The sequence below is a fragment of the Falco biarmicus genome, chromosome 19, assembly GCF_023638135.1.
Source record: "Falco biarmicus isolate bFalBia1 chromosome 19, bFalBia1.pri, whole genome shotgun sequence".
Lineage (NCBI taxonomy): Eukaryota > Metazoa > Chordata > Aves > Falconiformes > Falconidae > Falco > Falco biarmicus.
Genome location: NC_079306.1, coordinates 5,681,778 through 5,699,256, shown reverse-complemented (window position 1 = coordinate 5,699,256; position 17,479 = coordinate 5,681,778). Strand labels below are relative to the sequence as shown.

The 17,479-nt window shown below is 67.3% G+C and overlaps 2 protein-coding genes across 2 annotated transcripts; both read left to right on the top strand.

Moving 5' to 3' along the window:
• The first annotated feature begins 697 nt into the window (after window positions 1–697).
• LOC130141289 (sodium/potassium-transporting ATPase subunit alpha-2-like) lies at window positions 698–8,929 on the top strand. Its single transcript, XM_056322140.1, is given in 28 exon segments — window positions 698–787; window positions 880–984; window positions 1,067–1,126; window positions 1,476–1,535; window positions 1,537–1,680; window positions 2,159–2,272; window positions 2,365–2,499; window positions 2,647–2,768; window positions 2,844–3,111; window positions 3,315–3,513; window positions 3,772–3,881; window positions 3,997–4,090; window positions 4,093–4,130; window positions 4,214–4,403; window positions 4,942–5,073; window positions 5,076–5,116; window positions 5,239–5,384; window positions 5,449–5,491; window positions 5,493–5,540; window positions 5,543–5,602; window positions 6,006–6,174; window positions 6,258–6,412; window positions 6,496–6,619; window positions 7,098–7,243; window positions 7,705–7,835; window positions 7,916–8,017; window positions 8,094–8,185; window positions 8,710–8,929. Coding segments are annotated over 28 exon segments (3,111 nt in total). The 5' UTR covers window positions 698–733; the 3' UTR covers window positions 8,739–8,929.
• A 1,832-nt stretch (window positions 8,930–10,761) lies between these two features.
• Window positions 10,762–15,519, top strand: CASQ1 (calsequestrin 1). Its single transcript, XM_056322625.1, is given in 14 exon segments — window positions 10,762–10,962; window positions 10,964–11,002; window positions 11,759–11,843; window positions 12,173–12,273; window positions 12,506–12,617; window positions 13,167–13,240; window positions 13,323–13,412; window positions 13,414–13,454; window positions 14,411–14,456; window positions 14,586–14,635; window positions 14,724–14,829; window positions 14,941–14,985; window positions 14,987–15,016; window positions 15,225–15,519. Coding segments are annotated over 14 exon segments (1,179 nt in total). The 3' UTR covers window positions 15,384–15,519.
• The last annotated feature ends 1,960 nt before the right edge of the window (window positions 15,520–17,479 follow it).

Sequence of the window (17,479 nt, the reverse complement as noted above, 5' to 3'; positions counted from 1 at the left end):
GGCCCCCCCCCGGCCCCCCCGGCCCCACGCTGGGGCACCCGCCACCCCCCCGGCCCCTTCCTGCTCCTGCCAACCTCTGTCCCGGCCAGCAGAGCTGCCGCCAACGTGCCACCGGGCCCTGCCAGCCCTGGGGGACCCCCTGCCGCCAGCCGCGCGGGGGCGGGGGTGGGGGGGGAGCTGTGTCACCCCCCCCCCAGGGAGAGTGGGCAGGGAGTGTGTCCCCCGCCTGCCTCTCCCCAACACCTCGGTGCTGGCGGTGTGTTCTTCTGCCTGGCTTGTGGGGACCCCCACGGCCACAGGGACCCCCCAACAGTCACAGTGCCATTCCCATGGCCCTGGGGACCCCCCCCTCCTGGCCACAGTGCCACCCCTACAGCCCCAGGGACAGTGCCACCCCCCATGGCCACAGGGCCACTGCTGTGGCCACAGTGACTCCGCCGTGGCCACAGTGACACCTCCACTGCCACACTAACACCCTTGTGACCACAGTGACACAGCCCCCCCCCCCATGGCCCTAGGGACACCCCTACGACTGCAATGAACCCCCCCCCAGTCCTGGCGACACCCCCACAGCCACAGTGCCACCCTCACCTTTGCTGCCACCCCCCCCCCATGGTGTTCTCCCCCACCCTGGGACACCTCCCCCACTCCCTGCCTGTGGTGCCCCCCATGCCCACGCTGCCACCGGTGCCTGCAGTCCCCCCCGTGCCCATGGTGACGCCCCGTACCCTCGATGATGCCTGTGGCCACGGTGACCCCCATGCTGGCGGTGACATCCATGCCCATGGTAATGCCCGTGCCCACGGCGAGGGCTGTGCCGCCGGGCAGTGCCAGCCACACCGGCGGTGCCAGCGTGCCCACGGGGTCCTGCGCCCACAGGCCGGCCGGGAGTACTCACCCGCTGCCACCACCTCCGAGAATGGCGGTGGCAAGAGGAAGCAGAAGGAGAAGGAGCTGGATGAGCTGAAGAAGGAGGTCAACTTGGTGAGGAGGGGACCAGGGGGATGCAAGGGACAGCTGACAGTGCCACCCCAGCCAGGGTGACATGGTGATGTGTGCCCGACAGGATGACCACAAGCTGTCCCTGGATGAGCTGGGCAGGAAGTACCAGGTGGACCTGTCCCGGGTGAGATGTCCCCATGTCCCACCCTCGATGCCATCACCAGCATCCCACATCCCTCCCATGGGTGACACCCAGCTGTGTCCCATCACCTCTCAGCATCCCTGTCTCCATGGGTGACACCCAACTGTGTCCCCTGCCCCCTCCCAGCTCCCTGTCCCCATGAGTGACCCCTGGCCATATACCCTGTCCCCTGCTGTCCCTGTGGGTCCCCCCAGCCATGACCCCCGTAGCCCCACATGCTCTGGCCATGGCACCCTGCTCTGCTGGACCCACAAGGTGTCCCTTGCCCAGGACCTCTGTGTCCCCCAGTGTTCCCCCCAGCCCTGGGTGTCAGCGTGTCCCCGCTCCGCAGGGCCTGACCAACGCACGGGCAGCCGAGATCCTGGTGCAGGACGGCCCCAATGCCCTGACACCCCCCCCCCACCACGCCTGAGTGGGTCAAGTTCTGCCGGCAGCTCTTCGGGGGCTTCTCCATCCTCCTCTGGATTGGGGCCATCCTCTGTTTCCTGGCGTACGGCATCCAGGCTGCCATGGAGGACGAGCCCTCCAACGACAACGTGAGGGCACCCCGGGGGGCACGGGCACTGGCGGGGATGGGCATCACGGGGATACAGGTGGTGTGGGGGTGCATGAGCATGGTGGGGGGCATAGGCGCTGTGGGGGCACCCTGAAGGACACGTGCATTGCTGGGCATGGGCACCATGGGGACATAGGCACTGGAAGGGCATGGGCACCCTTGGCAGGGGCATAAGCACCCGGGGCAGGCGGGGCGGGGGGGCACAGGCATCATGGGGACAGGGGTGTTGTGGGGCTGATGAGCGGTCTGGGGTGCATGGGTGACGTAAGGAGAACAGGCATTCTGGGGGCTCGGGGTCCCCGCCACCATGTGCCAGCTCTTGCAGGGTCTGGATGTGGGGGGCAAGTGGGTCAGGCTGGCACAGGGGTCCCCTCCCTAGCACCCTGCCCTGGGGCGCCTGGGGGGGTCCCACTCCTCACCTCAGGGTGCTGGGTGCTGAGGTGTCACCTGGGTCCCAGCTGTACCTGGGGGTGGTGCTGGCTGCTGTCGTCATCGTCACCGGCTGCTTCTCCTACTACCAAGAGGCCAAAAGCTCCAAAATCATGGACTCCTTCAAGAACATGGTGCCCCAGGTAGGAGCCCTGGGTGGGCACCCGCTTGGTATGGGGGTCCCGGGTGGCGTGGGGGTGCCTGGGCATCCCTCAGGGTGCACTGTGCCTGGCAGCAAGCACTGGTGATCCGCGAGGGTGAGAAGATCCAGATCAACGCAGAGAACGTGGTGGTGGGCGACCTGGTGGAGGTGAAGGGGGGGGACCGGGTGCCCGCTGATATGCGCATCATCTCCTCCCATGGCTGCAAGGTGAGCGGGCACCAGGACTGGCATGGGGTGGGCACCACAGGTAGCACAGGGGTGGGCACCAGGGCTGGCATGGGGACAGCCAGGCTGGCCCAAGTGCAGCTGAGCCTGGTGGTGCCCGCCGGCACCCACCCATGCCTGCGGTGCCAGGTGGACAACTCGTCGCTGACGGGGGAGTCAGAGCCACAGACTCGCTCACCCGAGTTCACCCATGAGAACCCGCTGGAGACCCGCAACATCTGCTTCTTCTCCACCAACTGCGTAGAAGGTGGGTCAGCGGGGGTCCCTGCCCATGCCGGGGGTCCCTGGTGCCCCCTGGGGCTGCATCACCCTCCCTGTCCTGCCAGGCACCGCCCGTGCATTGTCATCTCCACGGGGGACCGGACAGTGATGGGGCGCATCGCCTCGCTGGCCTCGGGGCTGGAGGTGGGGCGCACACCCATCGCCATGGAGATCGAGCACTTCATCCGCCTCATCACTGGTGTTGCCGTCTTCCTCGGCCTCTCCTTCTTCATCCTCTCCCTCATCCTGGGCTACACCTGGCTGGAGGCCGTCATCTTTCTCATCGGCATCATTGTGGCTAATGTCCCTGAGGGGCTGCTGGCCACTGTCACTGTAAGGGCCACCAGGGGAGCAAAAGGGGTGGCATGGGGTGTGTGTGTGGGGCACTGGTTTCACTGGGAGGGAGGTGGTGAGCACTGGTTCTGCTGGGCCGATGCTGGTGCACCCAGCCATGTGTGGTGCCTGGTGCTTGCTGACACCTGTGGGTGCCCTCCGAGTGCCATGGGTGCCCACTGAGCCCGGCGGTGCCCCCCCAGGTGTGCCTGACGCTGACGGCCAAACGCATGGCACGGAAGAACTGCCTGGTGAAGAACCTGGAGGCGGTGGAGACGCTGGGCTCCACCTCCACCATCTGCTCTGACAAGACCGGGACCCTCACCCAGAACCGCATGACCGTCGCCCACATGTGGTTTGACAACCAGATCCACGAGGCTGACACCACTGAGGACCAGTCGGGTGGGTGACCGGCACCCTGACCGCCGGCACTCTGACCCCCTGAGCACCCCCGACCCCAGGAGCACCCCCTTTTCTTACCCCTGCACCCAGACGTCACTGCCCTGGCACCCCTTTCCCCTGGGCACCCCCTTTGCCTTCAGCACCCCCTTCCCAGGGCACCTCCTTCCTTGGATCCCCAAGGCCCCTTGGGAGCACAGGAGGTGTCCCCAGAAAAGATGAGGGGGCCCAGCACAGCTGATGGGGCCGGGTGTCCCGCAGGTGCCACCTTTGACAAGCGCTCGCCCACGTGGGCAGCACTGGCACGCATCGCTGGGCTCTGCAACCGCGCCGTCTTCAAGCCGGGCCAGGAAAACATCTCCATTTCCAAGGTAGGTGATGCTGATCCCCCAGAACACCCCTGAATCCTGCTGAGAGCCAGGGTGGTGCCCACCCTGGTGCCCCCCTTGGCACCGGCATCACTCTGAGCATCCCTCCTCACACCAGCGGGACACGGCAGGCGATGCCTCGGAGTCAGCGCTGCTGAAGTGCATCCAGCTTTCCTGCGGCTCTGTGAAGAAGATGCGGGACAAGAACCCAAAGTCACCGAGATCCCTTTCAACTCCACCAACAAGTACCAGGTTTGCCAGGCTGCTGGTGGTGGTGGCGACCCCGGGGCAGTGGTCAGTGCCGCCTGGTGCCAGTGTGCCCGCCGTGCCTGCAGCTCTCCATCCACGAGCGGGAGGAGGATCCCCAGGGGTACCTGCTGGTGATGAAGGGGGCCCCCGAGCGCATCCTGGACCGGTGCTCCCGCATCCTGATGCAGGGCCAGGAGGTGCCACTGGACCAGGAGATGCGAGAGGCTTTCCAGAACGCCTACCTGGAGCTGGGGGGGCTAGGCGAGCGGGTGCTGGGTGAGGACGGGGGGGTGCAGGGAATGGGGCAGGGGTGGGCACTTGGGGGCACAAGTGCATGGTGGGCATGGGGTGGAGGCACATGGGGGCACAGGGAGGGGTGATGGATGCAGGGGGTGGGGTGGGAGATGTGACGGAAAGGGGATGTGAAGGGTGTGCGAACAAAGGGACATGGGGACACGGCCCTGCAGAGGACAGGGACATGGCAGGGGTGTGGGCATAGGGACACGGGTGCGGGATGATAGAATGTGGGGACACAGACATCATGGAGGGACAGGACACGCAGAGGCTGGGGGACGTGAGGCATGGAGACCACAGGGTGGGACCGTGGGGACACAGGGGACATGGGAGGCATGGAATGGGGTCACCGGTGAAGGGGACAGGGGAGGGGGATGAGCGCTGGGGGGATGTGGGGGGCGCACAAGGGATGGGGGGGCAAAGATGGCACCGGGGGGTCGTGGCGAGGATGAGGGGTACCGGGTGAGGGAAGGGGATGCCCGTGGGTGCCCGCACCTTGTCATGTGCCGGCGACCGCCAGGTTTCTGCCACCTCTACCTGCCCCCGGACAAGTTCCCCCGTGGGTTCAGGTTTGACGCCGATGAGGTCAACTTCCCCACCAGCAATCTCTGCTTCGTGGGCCTGATGTCCATGATCGACCCGCCCCGTGCTGCTGTCCCGATGCTGTCGGCAAGTGCCGCAGCGCCGGCATCAAGGTGGGACCCCCAGCCCCCAGCTCCCCCAGCACCAAGGTCAGACCTCCCGTGCCCCCTCTGACCCCTGCTAAGCTCTCCCCTGAGCAGGGGTCATCCCTCTGTATATGTGCCCCCCCCACAAGGTGATCATGGTGACCGGGGACCACCCCATCACGGCCAAGGCCATTGCCAAGGGGGTGGGCATCATCTCGGAGGGCAACGAGACAGTGGAGGACATCGCTGCTCGCCTCAACATCCCCGTCAGCCAGGTCAACCCCGGTAAGTGCCGGTGCTGGGCGGGGGTGGGGTCCCGGGGGGGTCCAGTGGCCCCTGCTGAGGCTGCGGTGCGGCAGGGAGGCGAAGGCTTGTGTGGTGCATGGCTCCGACCTGAAGGAACATGACATCGGAGCAGCTGGATGAGATCCTGAAGAACCACACCGAGATCTCGTCTTCGCCCGCACGTCCCCCCAGCAGAAACTCATCATTGTGGAGGGCTGCCAGCGCCAGGTGTCCCTGTCCCTGTCCCCGTGTCCCCTGCTGCCCCTGTGCCCCATGGTGTCCCCTTCCCTGTGCTTCCCCATGCCCTGTCCCCACCCCTTGTGGTGCCCACAGCCCTGTGCCTTGTCCCCTTCCCTGTGCCCCGTGGTGTCCCTTTCCCTCTACCCCAAGGTACCCTGCTGTCCCCATGCACCGTGGTGTCGCCATCCACACTCACCATGGTACCACCACCCCTGTGCCCCATTGTGTCCCCGTCCCTGTGCCCCACAGTGCTGCCATCCCCGCGCCTTGCAGTGTCCCCATGCTCTGTGGTGCCCCATCCCTGTGCCCCATGGTGTCCCCATGCCCCACAACACCCCCCTCCCCATGCCCTGTCCCCGTTCCTGCAGTGCCTGACCCCCCCCATCCCCAGGGTGCCATCGTGGCAGTGACAGGGGACGGGGTGAACGACTCCCCCGCACTGAAGAAGGCCGACATCGGCATTGCCATGGGCATTGCTGGCTCCGACGTCTCCAAGCAGGCAGCCGACATGATCCTCCTCGATGACAATTTTGCCTCCATCGTCACTGGCGTGGAGGAAGGTCAGTGCTGGCCCCTCCGTTGCCCTCCAACCCCCAGACAGGTGCCCCCCGTCCCCGTCACCCACCGCCCCCCATCCCCATAGGGCGCCTGATCTTTGACAACCTGAAGAAGTCCATCGCCTACACCCTGACCAGCAACATCCCCGAGATCACCCCCTTCCTCCTCTTCATTATCGCCAACATCCCCCTGCCCCTGGGCACCGTCACCATCCTCTGCATCGACCTGGGCACCGACATGGTGAGCATGGGGGGACAGCAGGGGGTGATGGGTTTGGGGGTGGGGGGGGGTGACAGTGGCTGACAGCCCTCCCCACCACCCAGGTGCCCGCCATCTCGCTGGCGTACGAGGCAGCCGAGAGCGACATCATGAAGCGCCAGCCCAGGAACCCCCGGACCGACAAGCTGGTGAACGAGCGGCTCATCAGCATGGCCTACGGGCAGATCGGTGAGGAGGGGGATGCCAGGCTCCCCTGGGTGGTCGTGGGGGCAACAGGTGCCCCTAGGACCCACCGGTGACAACAGGCACTCACTAGAAACACCAGGGGACATGCCCCCAGCTGGCACCGTGGCCACTGGGTGACACCAGGGCTCCCAGTGGCACGCCAGGGCACCCACTGGGGCACCCACTAGTGACACTGGAGGAGCCCATCTCTGATCCCAGGGGTGCCGGTCCTGCTGGTGACAGTCCCTGCTCTGGGGGTGCTGATCCTGGGATGTGGATCCTGAGCCTGGGGTGCTGATCCCTGCTCTGAGGGTGCCCATGCTGACTGTAGGGGTCCCAGTCCCCGATCCCAGGGTGCTGATCTGTGATCCCCGATCCTGGGGGTGCTGATCCCCAATTCTGGGGTGCCAGTTGGCAATCCCGGGATGCCGATCCTGGATCCAGAGTGCCGGTTGGTGATCCTGGGGTGCTGATCTCACAGGGATGATCCAGGCACTGGGTGGTTTCTTCACCTACTTTGTGATCCTGGCGGAGAATGGGTTCCTTCCTGGCACGCTGGTGGGCATCCGCCTGGCCTGGGACGACCGCTCTACCAATGACCTGGAGGACTCCTACGGCCAGGAGTGGGTGAGTGGGCCCCTTGCACGCCCCTTGCACGCTCTTCGCACGGCCCACCCGGCTCTGCTTTGCAGAGCCTGCAGAGTGGCTGCGCGTGTGCAAACCTACGCCTCAGCTCGTGCAAAGGCTTGGCAGGAGTGTGCATGTGTGTACACACGTGTCTGTGGCGTGTTTGCACGTGCCCTCACAGCCCTCTCTGACTGTGCATCCCTGTGCGCTCCTGTTAGTGCACCTGCCTTTGCACGGCTGTTGCTTGTGTGCACGCGCTCGCACGCACTTGGCAAGTGTGCCCTCCCGTGCTTGTGCTCGTGCAGAGCCCTTGCACACACATCCTTCTGCACATCCCCCTTACACACCGTTCGTGCCCCTGCCCCCACATGGTGTGTGTTCACATGTGCCCTCCCACGTGCCAGCGTGCACTGGGGGGCACGTGCGGCTGCGCTGAGGCTGTGCCCCCCCCCCCCCCCCAGACCTACGAGCAGCGGAAGGTGGTGGAGTTCACCTGCCACACCGCCTTCTTCGCCAGCATCGTGGTGGTGCAATGGGCCGACCTCATCATCTGCAAGACCCGCCGCAACTCTGTCTTCCAGCAGGGCATGAAGTGGGTGCCCCCTCGTGCCCCCCCCAGCACCCATGGGTGCTCCCTGCCCCCTGCCTTGCACCCACGCAGCTTTCCCACAGGAACAAGATCCTGATCTTCGGGTTGCTGGAGGAGACGGCGCTGGCGGCGTTCCTCTCCTACTGCCCCGGCATGGGGGTGGCCCTGCGCATGTACCCCCTCAAGTGAGTCGGTGGGGGGTACCCTGGCCCTGCCCCCCCCGCCATGGGTGCCCCCCCCACTAACGCTGCCCACCCACAGGGTCACCTGGTGGTTCTGCGCCTTCCCCTACAGCCTCCTCATCTTCGCTTACGATGAGGTGCGCAAGCTCATCCTGCGCCGCTACCCCGGCGGTGAGTGAGACCCCCCCCCACCGGCAAACGCCCCCCCGGATGTTTTTCCCCCAGGATGGGCATTGCTCTCCCCCTGAAACCCCCCAGTATGGGCTTTGCCCCCCCTAAATCCCCCCTTTTTGAACACGCCAAAGTCATCACGGCCCCCCTGCAAGAGGTCACTGTCCCCCTGCAACTAGCACAGCCCCTTGAGTCCTCCCTCTGGCCCCCTCTGCCCGCCCACCCTCCCCTCCCAGAGCAGGGGCTGCCCCCAAACCACCCTCTGGGCTGGGGCACCGGCACCCCTGGGGGCTGGGGGAGACCCAGGGAAGGGGGGGGGGGCACCCAAGAGGCATGCGGAGCCCCCACAGGGGTTGGGGGGCACCCAGGGAAGTGGGAAGCCCCCATGGGAGAAAGGGATACCTAGGAGATGCGGGAGGCACCCAAGAGGGGTGGGAAGCATGCAGGGGGTGGGGGGGACACCCAGGGGGTGGGGGCACCCCCATCTCGCTTTCCTCCCCCCACCAACGCCTCCCTTCTTGCAGGCTGGGTGGAGAAGGAGACCTACTACTAGACGGCCGCATGGTCCCCCGACCCCCCCTCACCCCAGTCCTGCACCCCCCTGTACTAACCCCGGGGGCTGACGCTGCTGGGCATGGCAGGGGGGAGCCAGGAGTGTGGGAGGGGCACCCACTGCCCACCCCCCCCCCACCCCCCCGGGGCACGCAGACACCCCCCACCATCTTCAGAGCAATAAAACGGTTTTAACCCCGTTGTGCTGTTGTCTGTACGGCGGGGGGGGGGGGGAGCACTGTGGCGGGGCGTGGGGACCAAGGTGGGGACAGGATGAGGGGCACAGGGGGAGGGATGGAGCCTGGCTTCCCTGCCCTGTCTCCATGTCCCCCATGTCCTCTGGGGTCCCTCAGTACCCCATGTCCCTCCCTTGTTACCCAATGCCCCCCCCATGATTCCCCCTTGTCACACACCCCCCCCCCGATGCTCTCATGTCCCTACGTCTGCAAGCGTAGGGGTGCCTGCCGCCCCCCCCCACCCCATGCCCACCCACCCCCCCAGTGCAAGGCACATCCTCCTGGGTCCCGTGGCGGGGGGCTGGGGGTGCCCCGGCCCTGCTGAGTCAGCAGTGGGGGGCAGGGCGCGGGGGTCCGGCCGCTCGGGTTTCGCCGACGGTTTCGGTGTCACTGGGGGATTAAAGCAGAGGAGTCAGGGTCACCCGAAACCAAACCGGGGCTGGGGACAGGGACACCCCCTGTGCCCTCTGGCACCCCTGTTGTGAGGGTCCCAGGCACGCTGTAACCCCAGCGTAGGGGTCCTGGGCACCCCAATTCCCGGCACACAGGAGTCCTGGGCACCCATGGCCGTGAGAATGGGGGTCCCGGGCACCCACAGCCCTGAGGACGGGGAGTCCCGGGCACCCACTGCCCTGGGGGGTCCTGGCTCCCGTGGCTTCTTGGCTTGAGGGGAGAAGCCCCCCCATCCTTGGGGGTGGCCATGAGTGGTCTGGTCCCCCCAGCCCGGGGGGGGATCCACTTCCCAGTGGTCAGCAGAGCGGGTGTGGTCACCTAATCCCAGGGGATGGAGGTGACAAAATACCGCGTGTCCCCCTCCCTGACTGAGCCAGGCAGCTGGGGGCTGGGGAGCTGGGGGGGTCCCCGCCGACACCAGCCCACAGCTGGGCCCCCTCGGCCCTGGGCTGGGGGGCTGTGTGCCCAGCCCCCCATCCTGGTGCCCACTGGGCCAGCTTTGCTGTGCCCCTGTCCCCAGCTGGGGGTCTCGGGGAGATGGGAACCCCAAGGCTGGTGTGAGAACTGGCCACCCAGGGGCCCCCAGCACCCACTGGGGACTGACCCCCCCAGGCCCCCCATCCCTGTGGTGTCCCCGGGGCCCAGCGCTGGTGACCCCAGCCTCGGCTCCTTATTTTTAGCTCCTGGCCCCCCCCTGCCCTGCCGGCTCCTCTTTCCTTGCTTAATATAGAGCTGGAGCGGGGGCTGGCGGGGGGGGGGTGGGGAATGGGGCTGAGCCCCCCTCTGCCGGGGAGAGGGGGATGGAATGGGGGGGGTGCAGGGGTGGGGGGGGGTAGGGGGGGCCCTTCTGTCCCCTCTTTGTGCCTTCGGCCACTTTGGGGCTGGGAGGGGGCCGTGTCTGTGTGTCCCTGGCTGTGTCTGTCTGTCCCCTCCTGGCAGGGTTGGAAGGGGCCGTGTCTGTCCATGTGTTCCCCCCCCCGGGGGCCGTGTCAGTCCGTCCTCCCCGGGTCCGGGCAGGGGCTGTGTGTCCAGGGGCAGCGTGGTGCCAGCCAGGCTCTGTCTGTCCATCTGTCCGTCCCCCATCCAGACGGGAAGCGTCATCTGGCTCTCACCCCCCTCCGGCCGCTGTCCATCCCCAGGGGCTGGCCGTCTGTCCGTCCCCTGGTGCTGTCTGTCCGCTCCCTGCCTGTGTGTCCATCATCCGTGAGTCCCATCCCCGTCGGTCTGTCTGTCCATCCCGCCCTGCAGGTCCGTGTCTGTCCGTGGGTCCCCGTCCACCCACTCACAGCCTCGTCCGTGTGTTCGTCCCCATCCGTGGCTCTGCCTGGTGACCCCATGGGGGCCTGGGGGTGGGTGCTGGTGCTGCTGGTGCTGGGGGCTGGGGGGCCGGGGGGGGCCGGGGAGGGTCTGGACTTCCCCACCTACGACGGCCTGGACCGGGTGTTGCTCGTCACCCTGAAGAACTACAAGGCGATGCTGAAGCGGTTCCCGGTGCTGGCCCTGTTCCACCATGGCCCCGGGCAGGGTGGCCGGGCCCGCCCAGCGCCACCGCGAGATGGAGGAGCTCATCCTGGAGGTGGGCACGGGGCACGGGGGGCGGCAGGGGGACCCTGCGTGGCGCTGGGGACACTGCATGGACCAGGAGATGCTGGTGGGATGGGCAACTACACCCATATGGCAGTGGGGACACTGGTGGGGACCAGGGCATGATGGTGGGACAGGCACTGGCATTGGGGCGCCATCACCTATGTGGCACTGGGGACACTGGTGGGGACCAGGGAATGATGGTGGGGCAGGCACTGGCATTGGGGCGCCATCACCTACGTGGCACTGGGGGTACTGGTGGGAGCAGGGGACACCAGTGGGATCAGGGGACAGTGGTGCCACAGACAGCAGTGCTGAGGACACTGGTGGGGACTGGGGGACACTGGAAAGACAGGCACTGGCACTGGGGCACCAGCACCTGTGTGGCACTGGGGCCACTGTGGAGGGCAGGACAGCCTCACTGGGAGGAGACAGGGGCTGGGGCGTAACAGGGCTTGGGGCACCCCCACTTATCTTTGCCCTCTCTGCACTTGGGCTGTGGGGAAGCAGCTCCTGCCCCCCCCCCCCCCCCCCCCCAAAATAGAGCCCAGCCTGCTGCCAGTGTAACCGGCTGTGGGGGACCCGGCTGCAGGGCAGGGGGACACCTGCCACCATGAGTGGGCACCGTGGGGGGAATGGATGGAGGGGGGGCGGGCAAAGCCATGCTGGGGACCTTGGGGAACCCTTGGCTGGGGGGGGACAGCACAGGGCTGGTGGCAGGGTGCCCACAGCACAGTGTCCCCCCCAGCTGGCAGCCCAGGTGCTGGAGGACAAGGGGGTGGGCTTTGGCCTCGTCGACTCTGAGAAGGATGCAGCTGTGGCCAAAAAGCTGGGTAAGGCTGACCTCCCCGCCCCCGCCCCCCCCCCTCACTGAGACCCCTCAGGCACAGTGACAGCCCCCCTGATCCCCCTGCCTGGCACAGGTCCCCCCTGAATCCCCCACAATGAGGCACAAGGACACCCCTGGACCCCCCCACCCTGGCACGGGGACCCCTGTATCCCCCAGCCTGAGACAGGGACCCCCCTGTGTCTCCAGCCAGCCACAGGAGCCCCAGGAACCCGAAACCAGGCATGGGACCCCCCCAGCTGCTCCCAGTCAGGCACAGGGTTCCACCAGGACCCCCAAATCTGGCACAAGCTGAGCCCCCCCATTCCCCCCCAGGCCTGACGGAGGAGGACAGCATCTACGTGTTCAAAGAAGACGAGGTGATCGAGTATGATGGGGAGCTGGCGGCGGACACACTGGTGGAGTTCCTGCTGGATGTAAGAGCTCCCTCCCCCTGCTCAGGAATCCCCATCTCCAACCACTGTGCACACCCACCCCCCACCCCCCACCCCCACCGTGATATCTCAGGAGGGAACCCAGGCATCTGGGCCCCCAACCCTCCCTTTGCATGGCTAGGGAAGGACCTGGGTGTCCTGTCCCCCCCACCCCAGCTGTCTCTGAACAAGGGGGGTCCCTGGGGACCCCGGTGCTGCCCCCCTACTCCCCCAGGTGCTGGAGGACCCGGTGGAGTTCATTGAGGGCGACCACGAGCTCCAGGCCTTTGAGAACATTGAGGATGACCCCAAACTCATCGGCTACTTCAAGAACGAGGACTCAGAGCGTATGTGGGGCTGGGGCAGCCCCTCTGTATTTCTCCCGTGCCCCCCCCCCCCCCCCCCCATCCTTCCTGTTTTCCCTGGCACCCCAGCCACAGCCCCAGTCCCAGTCCCCAACGCATTCTTCTAACCACCCATTTGCTTATCCCTCCCTCCATCCTTCCCTTCTTCCATCTCTCAGTCCCTCCGTCCCTGCATCCCTTTGTCCTTCCTTCTGTCCATCCCTCCCTGCATCCCTCCATCCCTCCGTCTTTCCATCCTTGCATCCCTCTGTCCCTGCATCCCTCCATCCCTCCGTCTTTCCATCCCTCCATCCCTCCGTCCCTGCATCCCTCTGTCCATCTTTTTGTCCATCTGTCATTCCCTGCATCCCTCTGTCCATCCCTCTACGAGGGCACCAGGGACTGACTCTGGACATGTTTGGGATTTGCTGGTTCCTTCTGGAGCCGGAGCCACTGGATGGAGCTGGGCTGGGGGTGCTGGTGCTGGCATGGGCCCAGTACCCGGTGTCGGTACCTGATGCCCGGTGCCAGGACCCATCCCTGCTCCCCCAGACTTCAAGGCTTTCGAGGAGGCGGCAGAGGAGTTTCACCCCTACATCTCCTTCTTCGCCACCTTCGACAGCAAGGTAGGGGCGAGGGTCCCAGGGGTGTGGGGTCACCTGGTGCCAGCACCCATGGGTGGCTCAGGGACCCCCAGCCTCACCCCAGGTCGCCAAGAAGCTGACCCTGAAGCTGAACGAGATCGACTTCTACGAGCCCTTCATGGAGGAGCCACTGACCATCCCCGAGCGGCCCCAACAGCAAGGAGGAGATCGTGGCATTCGTGGAGGAGCACAAGCGGTGGGGGCCCAGCACCCCCTGCCCTGCCTCGGTTTCCCCAGCGGGGGATGCTGGGGGGCTGGGGGGAGCTGGTTGCCATGGGGACGTGGTTGCCATGGGAGGTGGTTGCCATGGGGACACGGTTGTCATGGGAGCTGGTTGCCATGAGGAGCTGGTTGCCATGGGAGCTGGTTGCCATGGGGAAGTGGTTGCCATGGGCAGATGGCTGACAAGGGGGGATACTTGCCACAGGAGACCGTTGCCATGGGGAAGCGGCTGCCATGGCAAGGTGGTTGCCGGGGGGGGGTGGTTGCCAGGGGAGGTGGTTGCCATGGTAACGAGTTGCCATGGGGAGGTGACTGCCAGGTCAGCCGCAGCCTCAGGGATGGGGGATTCCCGGGGCGCAGGGCGGCCCCCCCACTCCCCCCTATGCCCTCCCCTTGCCCTGGCAGCCCCCCTTCCCCAACACCACTTTGCTGGCGGTGGCCCCTGGGGTGACACGAGTTTACAAGGCCCCAGCAGCTGGGGGGTTGGTTGGGGGTGCCTGCCCCTAGGGGTGTTTGCCGGTGGGCTGTGGGGCAGCCATAGTCCCCCCCGGGGCCGGGGGTCCCATGGGGGTGGGCAGGGCAGGGTTAAGGACTTGGCTCTGCCGGGATGTTCCCGCAGCCTTAATCCCCCCCCCCGGATCAACCTGCCCCCCCGCCGCGGCCTCAATCCCTGGGAGATGGGGGGACCCTCCACGGCCCCCCCGACGTGCCAGCAGTGTCGGGGGGGGGAAACTCAGCCCCGGCCCTGTGCCCACCCACCCAGGGCCAGCCCCCCCTGTTCTGCCTCCAGGTGCTGCACCCCTGTCTGAGCAGCCCCCCCCCAGCCGCACAGCAGAGCTCGGGGAGGGTGGGGGGGTGTGTGTGGGGGGGTGGCCAGCTCTGGGGAGGTGGGTCTGGGGATGCCCTTCACCACGACCCCCCATCTCACAGGGCCACTCTGCGCAAACTCAAACCCAAGAGCATGTATGAGACCTGGGTGAGTGCATGGGAAGAGGCACAGAGGGGTTCTGCCCCCCACATTGCCTCGACCACCCCTCAGGGAGCCCCCCACCCTGGGGTCCCACCCCCCCCCCCCCACTGGTGACACCGATCTGTGTCCCCCAAGGAGGATGACATGGATGGGATCCACATTGTGGCCTTCGCAGAGGAGGATGATCCCGGGTGAGGGAGGGGGCCAGCAGAGCTGGGGGTGTGTCAGGGGGTCCACGGGGGGTCCCAGCACGCCTCACCCTGCCCCATCCTGCCCAGATGGGTTTGAGTTCCTGGAGATCCTGAAGGATGTGGCCCGAGACAACACGGAGAACCCTGACCTCAGCATCCTCTGGATCGACCCGGAGGATTTCCCACTGGTACCGCTGCCACCCCCGCCCCCCCCCCCCGGGGGGCACACACCCCACCACGACGCCCCTGTCACTGTTGGGTGGGCCTGGGAGCGCTGACCCCATGTTCCCCCCCACCAGCTCATCCCTTACTGGGAGAAAACCTTCAACATCGACCTGTCCAGGGCCCCAGATTGGGGTGGTCAACGTTACTGACGTGAGTGTGTCCCCCGGAGCCCCCCACGGGGGCTGAGTACCGATGGGCTCATCACACGGGTGGGCCTCAACAGCAGCCCCTGGGAGGAGGGGTCCCAGCCTGTCTGGTCCCCTGGGGGTCCCACACCTCAGGGCCGGGAGTCCCCTGCCCCCTCCCAGGCAGGTGCCCCCCTCAGCCTGTCCCCCAGCCCCCATGCCGGTGTCCCTAGGCTGACAGCGTGTGGCTGGAGATGGTGGACGAGGACGACCTGCCCGGCATGGAGGAGCTGGAGGAGTGGATCGAGGACGTGCTGGCAGGAGAGATCAACACTGAGGACGACAATGACGACAATGACGAGGACGATGATGACGATGACGACGACGACTAGGCCTGGTGCTGGGCCTCCACTCCAGTCCCATCCCTGTGCAAGCCATTAAAGTCCCCGGAGAGCCAGGCTGTGTCACTGGGGGGGACGACACAGGGAGGCTGGAGATGCTCCAGGCACAGGCAAGATCCCCGTGTGAGATCCCTCATGCAAGATTTGCTCTTGTCACCCTCCCCGTACACAATCCGCCATGAAGCATCTGGAGGGATCAATGCCTAAAAGCGCCCCCCCCCCCCCCCCCCCGGGAAACCCCCCATGTGAGATCTGGGGAATCTCCCGGTTTGAATCTCCCCTGTGGAAAGCCCTGTGCAGGATCTCCCCAGCTCGAGACCCCTCCCCATGATGCAAGCCCCGTCCCACATGAGCTCCCCTAGGAGATCCCCCGTGTCTGATCTCCACCGTGAGATCCCTGTGCGCTCTGTGCTGAAGAGATCACCCGTGCCAGATCCCCCATGTGAGATCCCCCATGTGAGACCCCCGTGCAAGATTCCCCCATGCAAGATCCCCATGCAAGATCCCCGTGTGAGATCCTGTGCCACGAGCCGGAGGGGAATTTCCCTGGAGCTTCCTGGGAGGGGACAGTGACACACACGGAGGACTTGGACACTCGTGGGTGCCCCCCCCACCGCGGCTCTTCCCTGGGGCGGCGGCCAGGTGTCCCTGGGGGGGACCCCAAAGAGACGGGGGGGGGACACAGGGGACCCCACCCTCCGGGACGGTGCGTGGGTGCCCCCCACGGGTGTCCGCGCCGGCCCTCGCCCACCCACGGTCCTCGCAGGGCGGAGCCTCCCGCCCCGGCCCCGCCCCGCCCCCCGCCCCGCTAAGTCCCGCCCCCCGCCACACGCCCCGCCCCGCTGCTCAGAGCGGCAGCGCCGAGACACCGAGCGGTCGCACCGGCACAGCCACCGCCACCGGCACCGCCCCGCCGGCCGGTAAGTGTGGGGCTGCGCGGGGAACGGAGCCCCGACCGACCACGGCACCGGCACCGGCACCGGATGGAGGCGGCCGCCTCCATCCCGGTGCCGGTGGTCGGTTCCTTCAGCCGGGCAGGGGGCCGCGGTGGTAGATCCCTCCCCGGTCCTAAATACATCCCCCCCGGTAATACACCCCCTCCCCCCCCCCTCCGGTAGAGGCCTCTGCCTATGATGCCCCTCCTCCGGCACATCCCGCCGCGGCCAGGAAGGGGTTAACGGTCCCGGTGTTACCGGCGGTGCCACGACCACCACCCCCCCAAAACCCGACCGGTGCCGCCCCCTCCCCCCCCCCCCCCCGGTGCCGCCCGCCCCTTCCACTTCCCCTTTCGCTCTCCTGGGGGGGCCCGAACCCGTGACCCGCGGAGGAGGGGGAGGCTGGGCCCGCCGGTCCACGCGTTTCCACCCGGTCCCGGTCCCCACCCGGTCCCGGTGCCCCTTCCCCACCCGCTCCCCGCGGTGCCAGCGGGTCCCCCATCCCCACCCGAGACCCGCCGTGTCCCCCGTGGCTGCCACCGGGTCCCCATGGGGCACGGGGTCCCCCCACCCGTGCCGCGTCCTCACGGTGCCGCCCAGTGCTCCCAGTGCCGCCCAGTACCAGCGGAGCACCGCGATGCCACCCATTTCCCGGGACAGGGTGTCGTCCGCCCCCCCCTCCCCCCCGCGGGTGGGTGCCCTGGGGAGGGGGTGTGTGCGCGCGCGTGGCCGGATCCCACAGGGACACGAGTGGGAAGGGGGCGCGTGAGGGTGGTCACGCGCCCCGGGGCCAGGCTGGGCCCCACTGGGCCGAAACTGGGGCCAAACTGGGCCGTGGCGGCGACGGAGCCGCCTCTTCCGCCCCGCGGCCCCGGGATGGGGAGGGCTGGGGAGGGGGGGCCACGACTCATCGTCCCCCACCCCCACCGCATTCCGGCCCACGGAGCTGCCGCACGGCCCCGCGTGGGGAGCCTTTGGCGCGGGAGGGGCGGTAGACCACGCACCCCCAGATGTGCCCCAGATGTGGGATGCGCGGCCCCGGGGATGCTGCTCCGGCCGTGGGCAGGGAAGGCCCCCCCGGGACACGGGTGGCCCCCCCGGGACAGGGTGGTCACCCCGGGGCGGGATGCTGCTGCTGCCCACGCCGCAGGA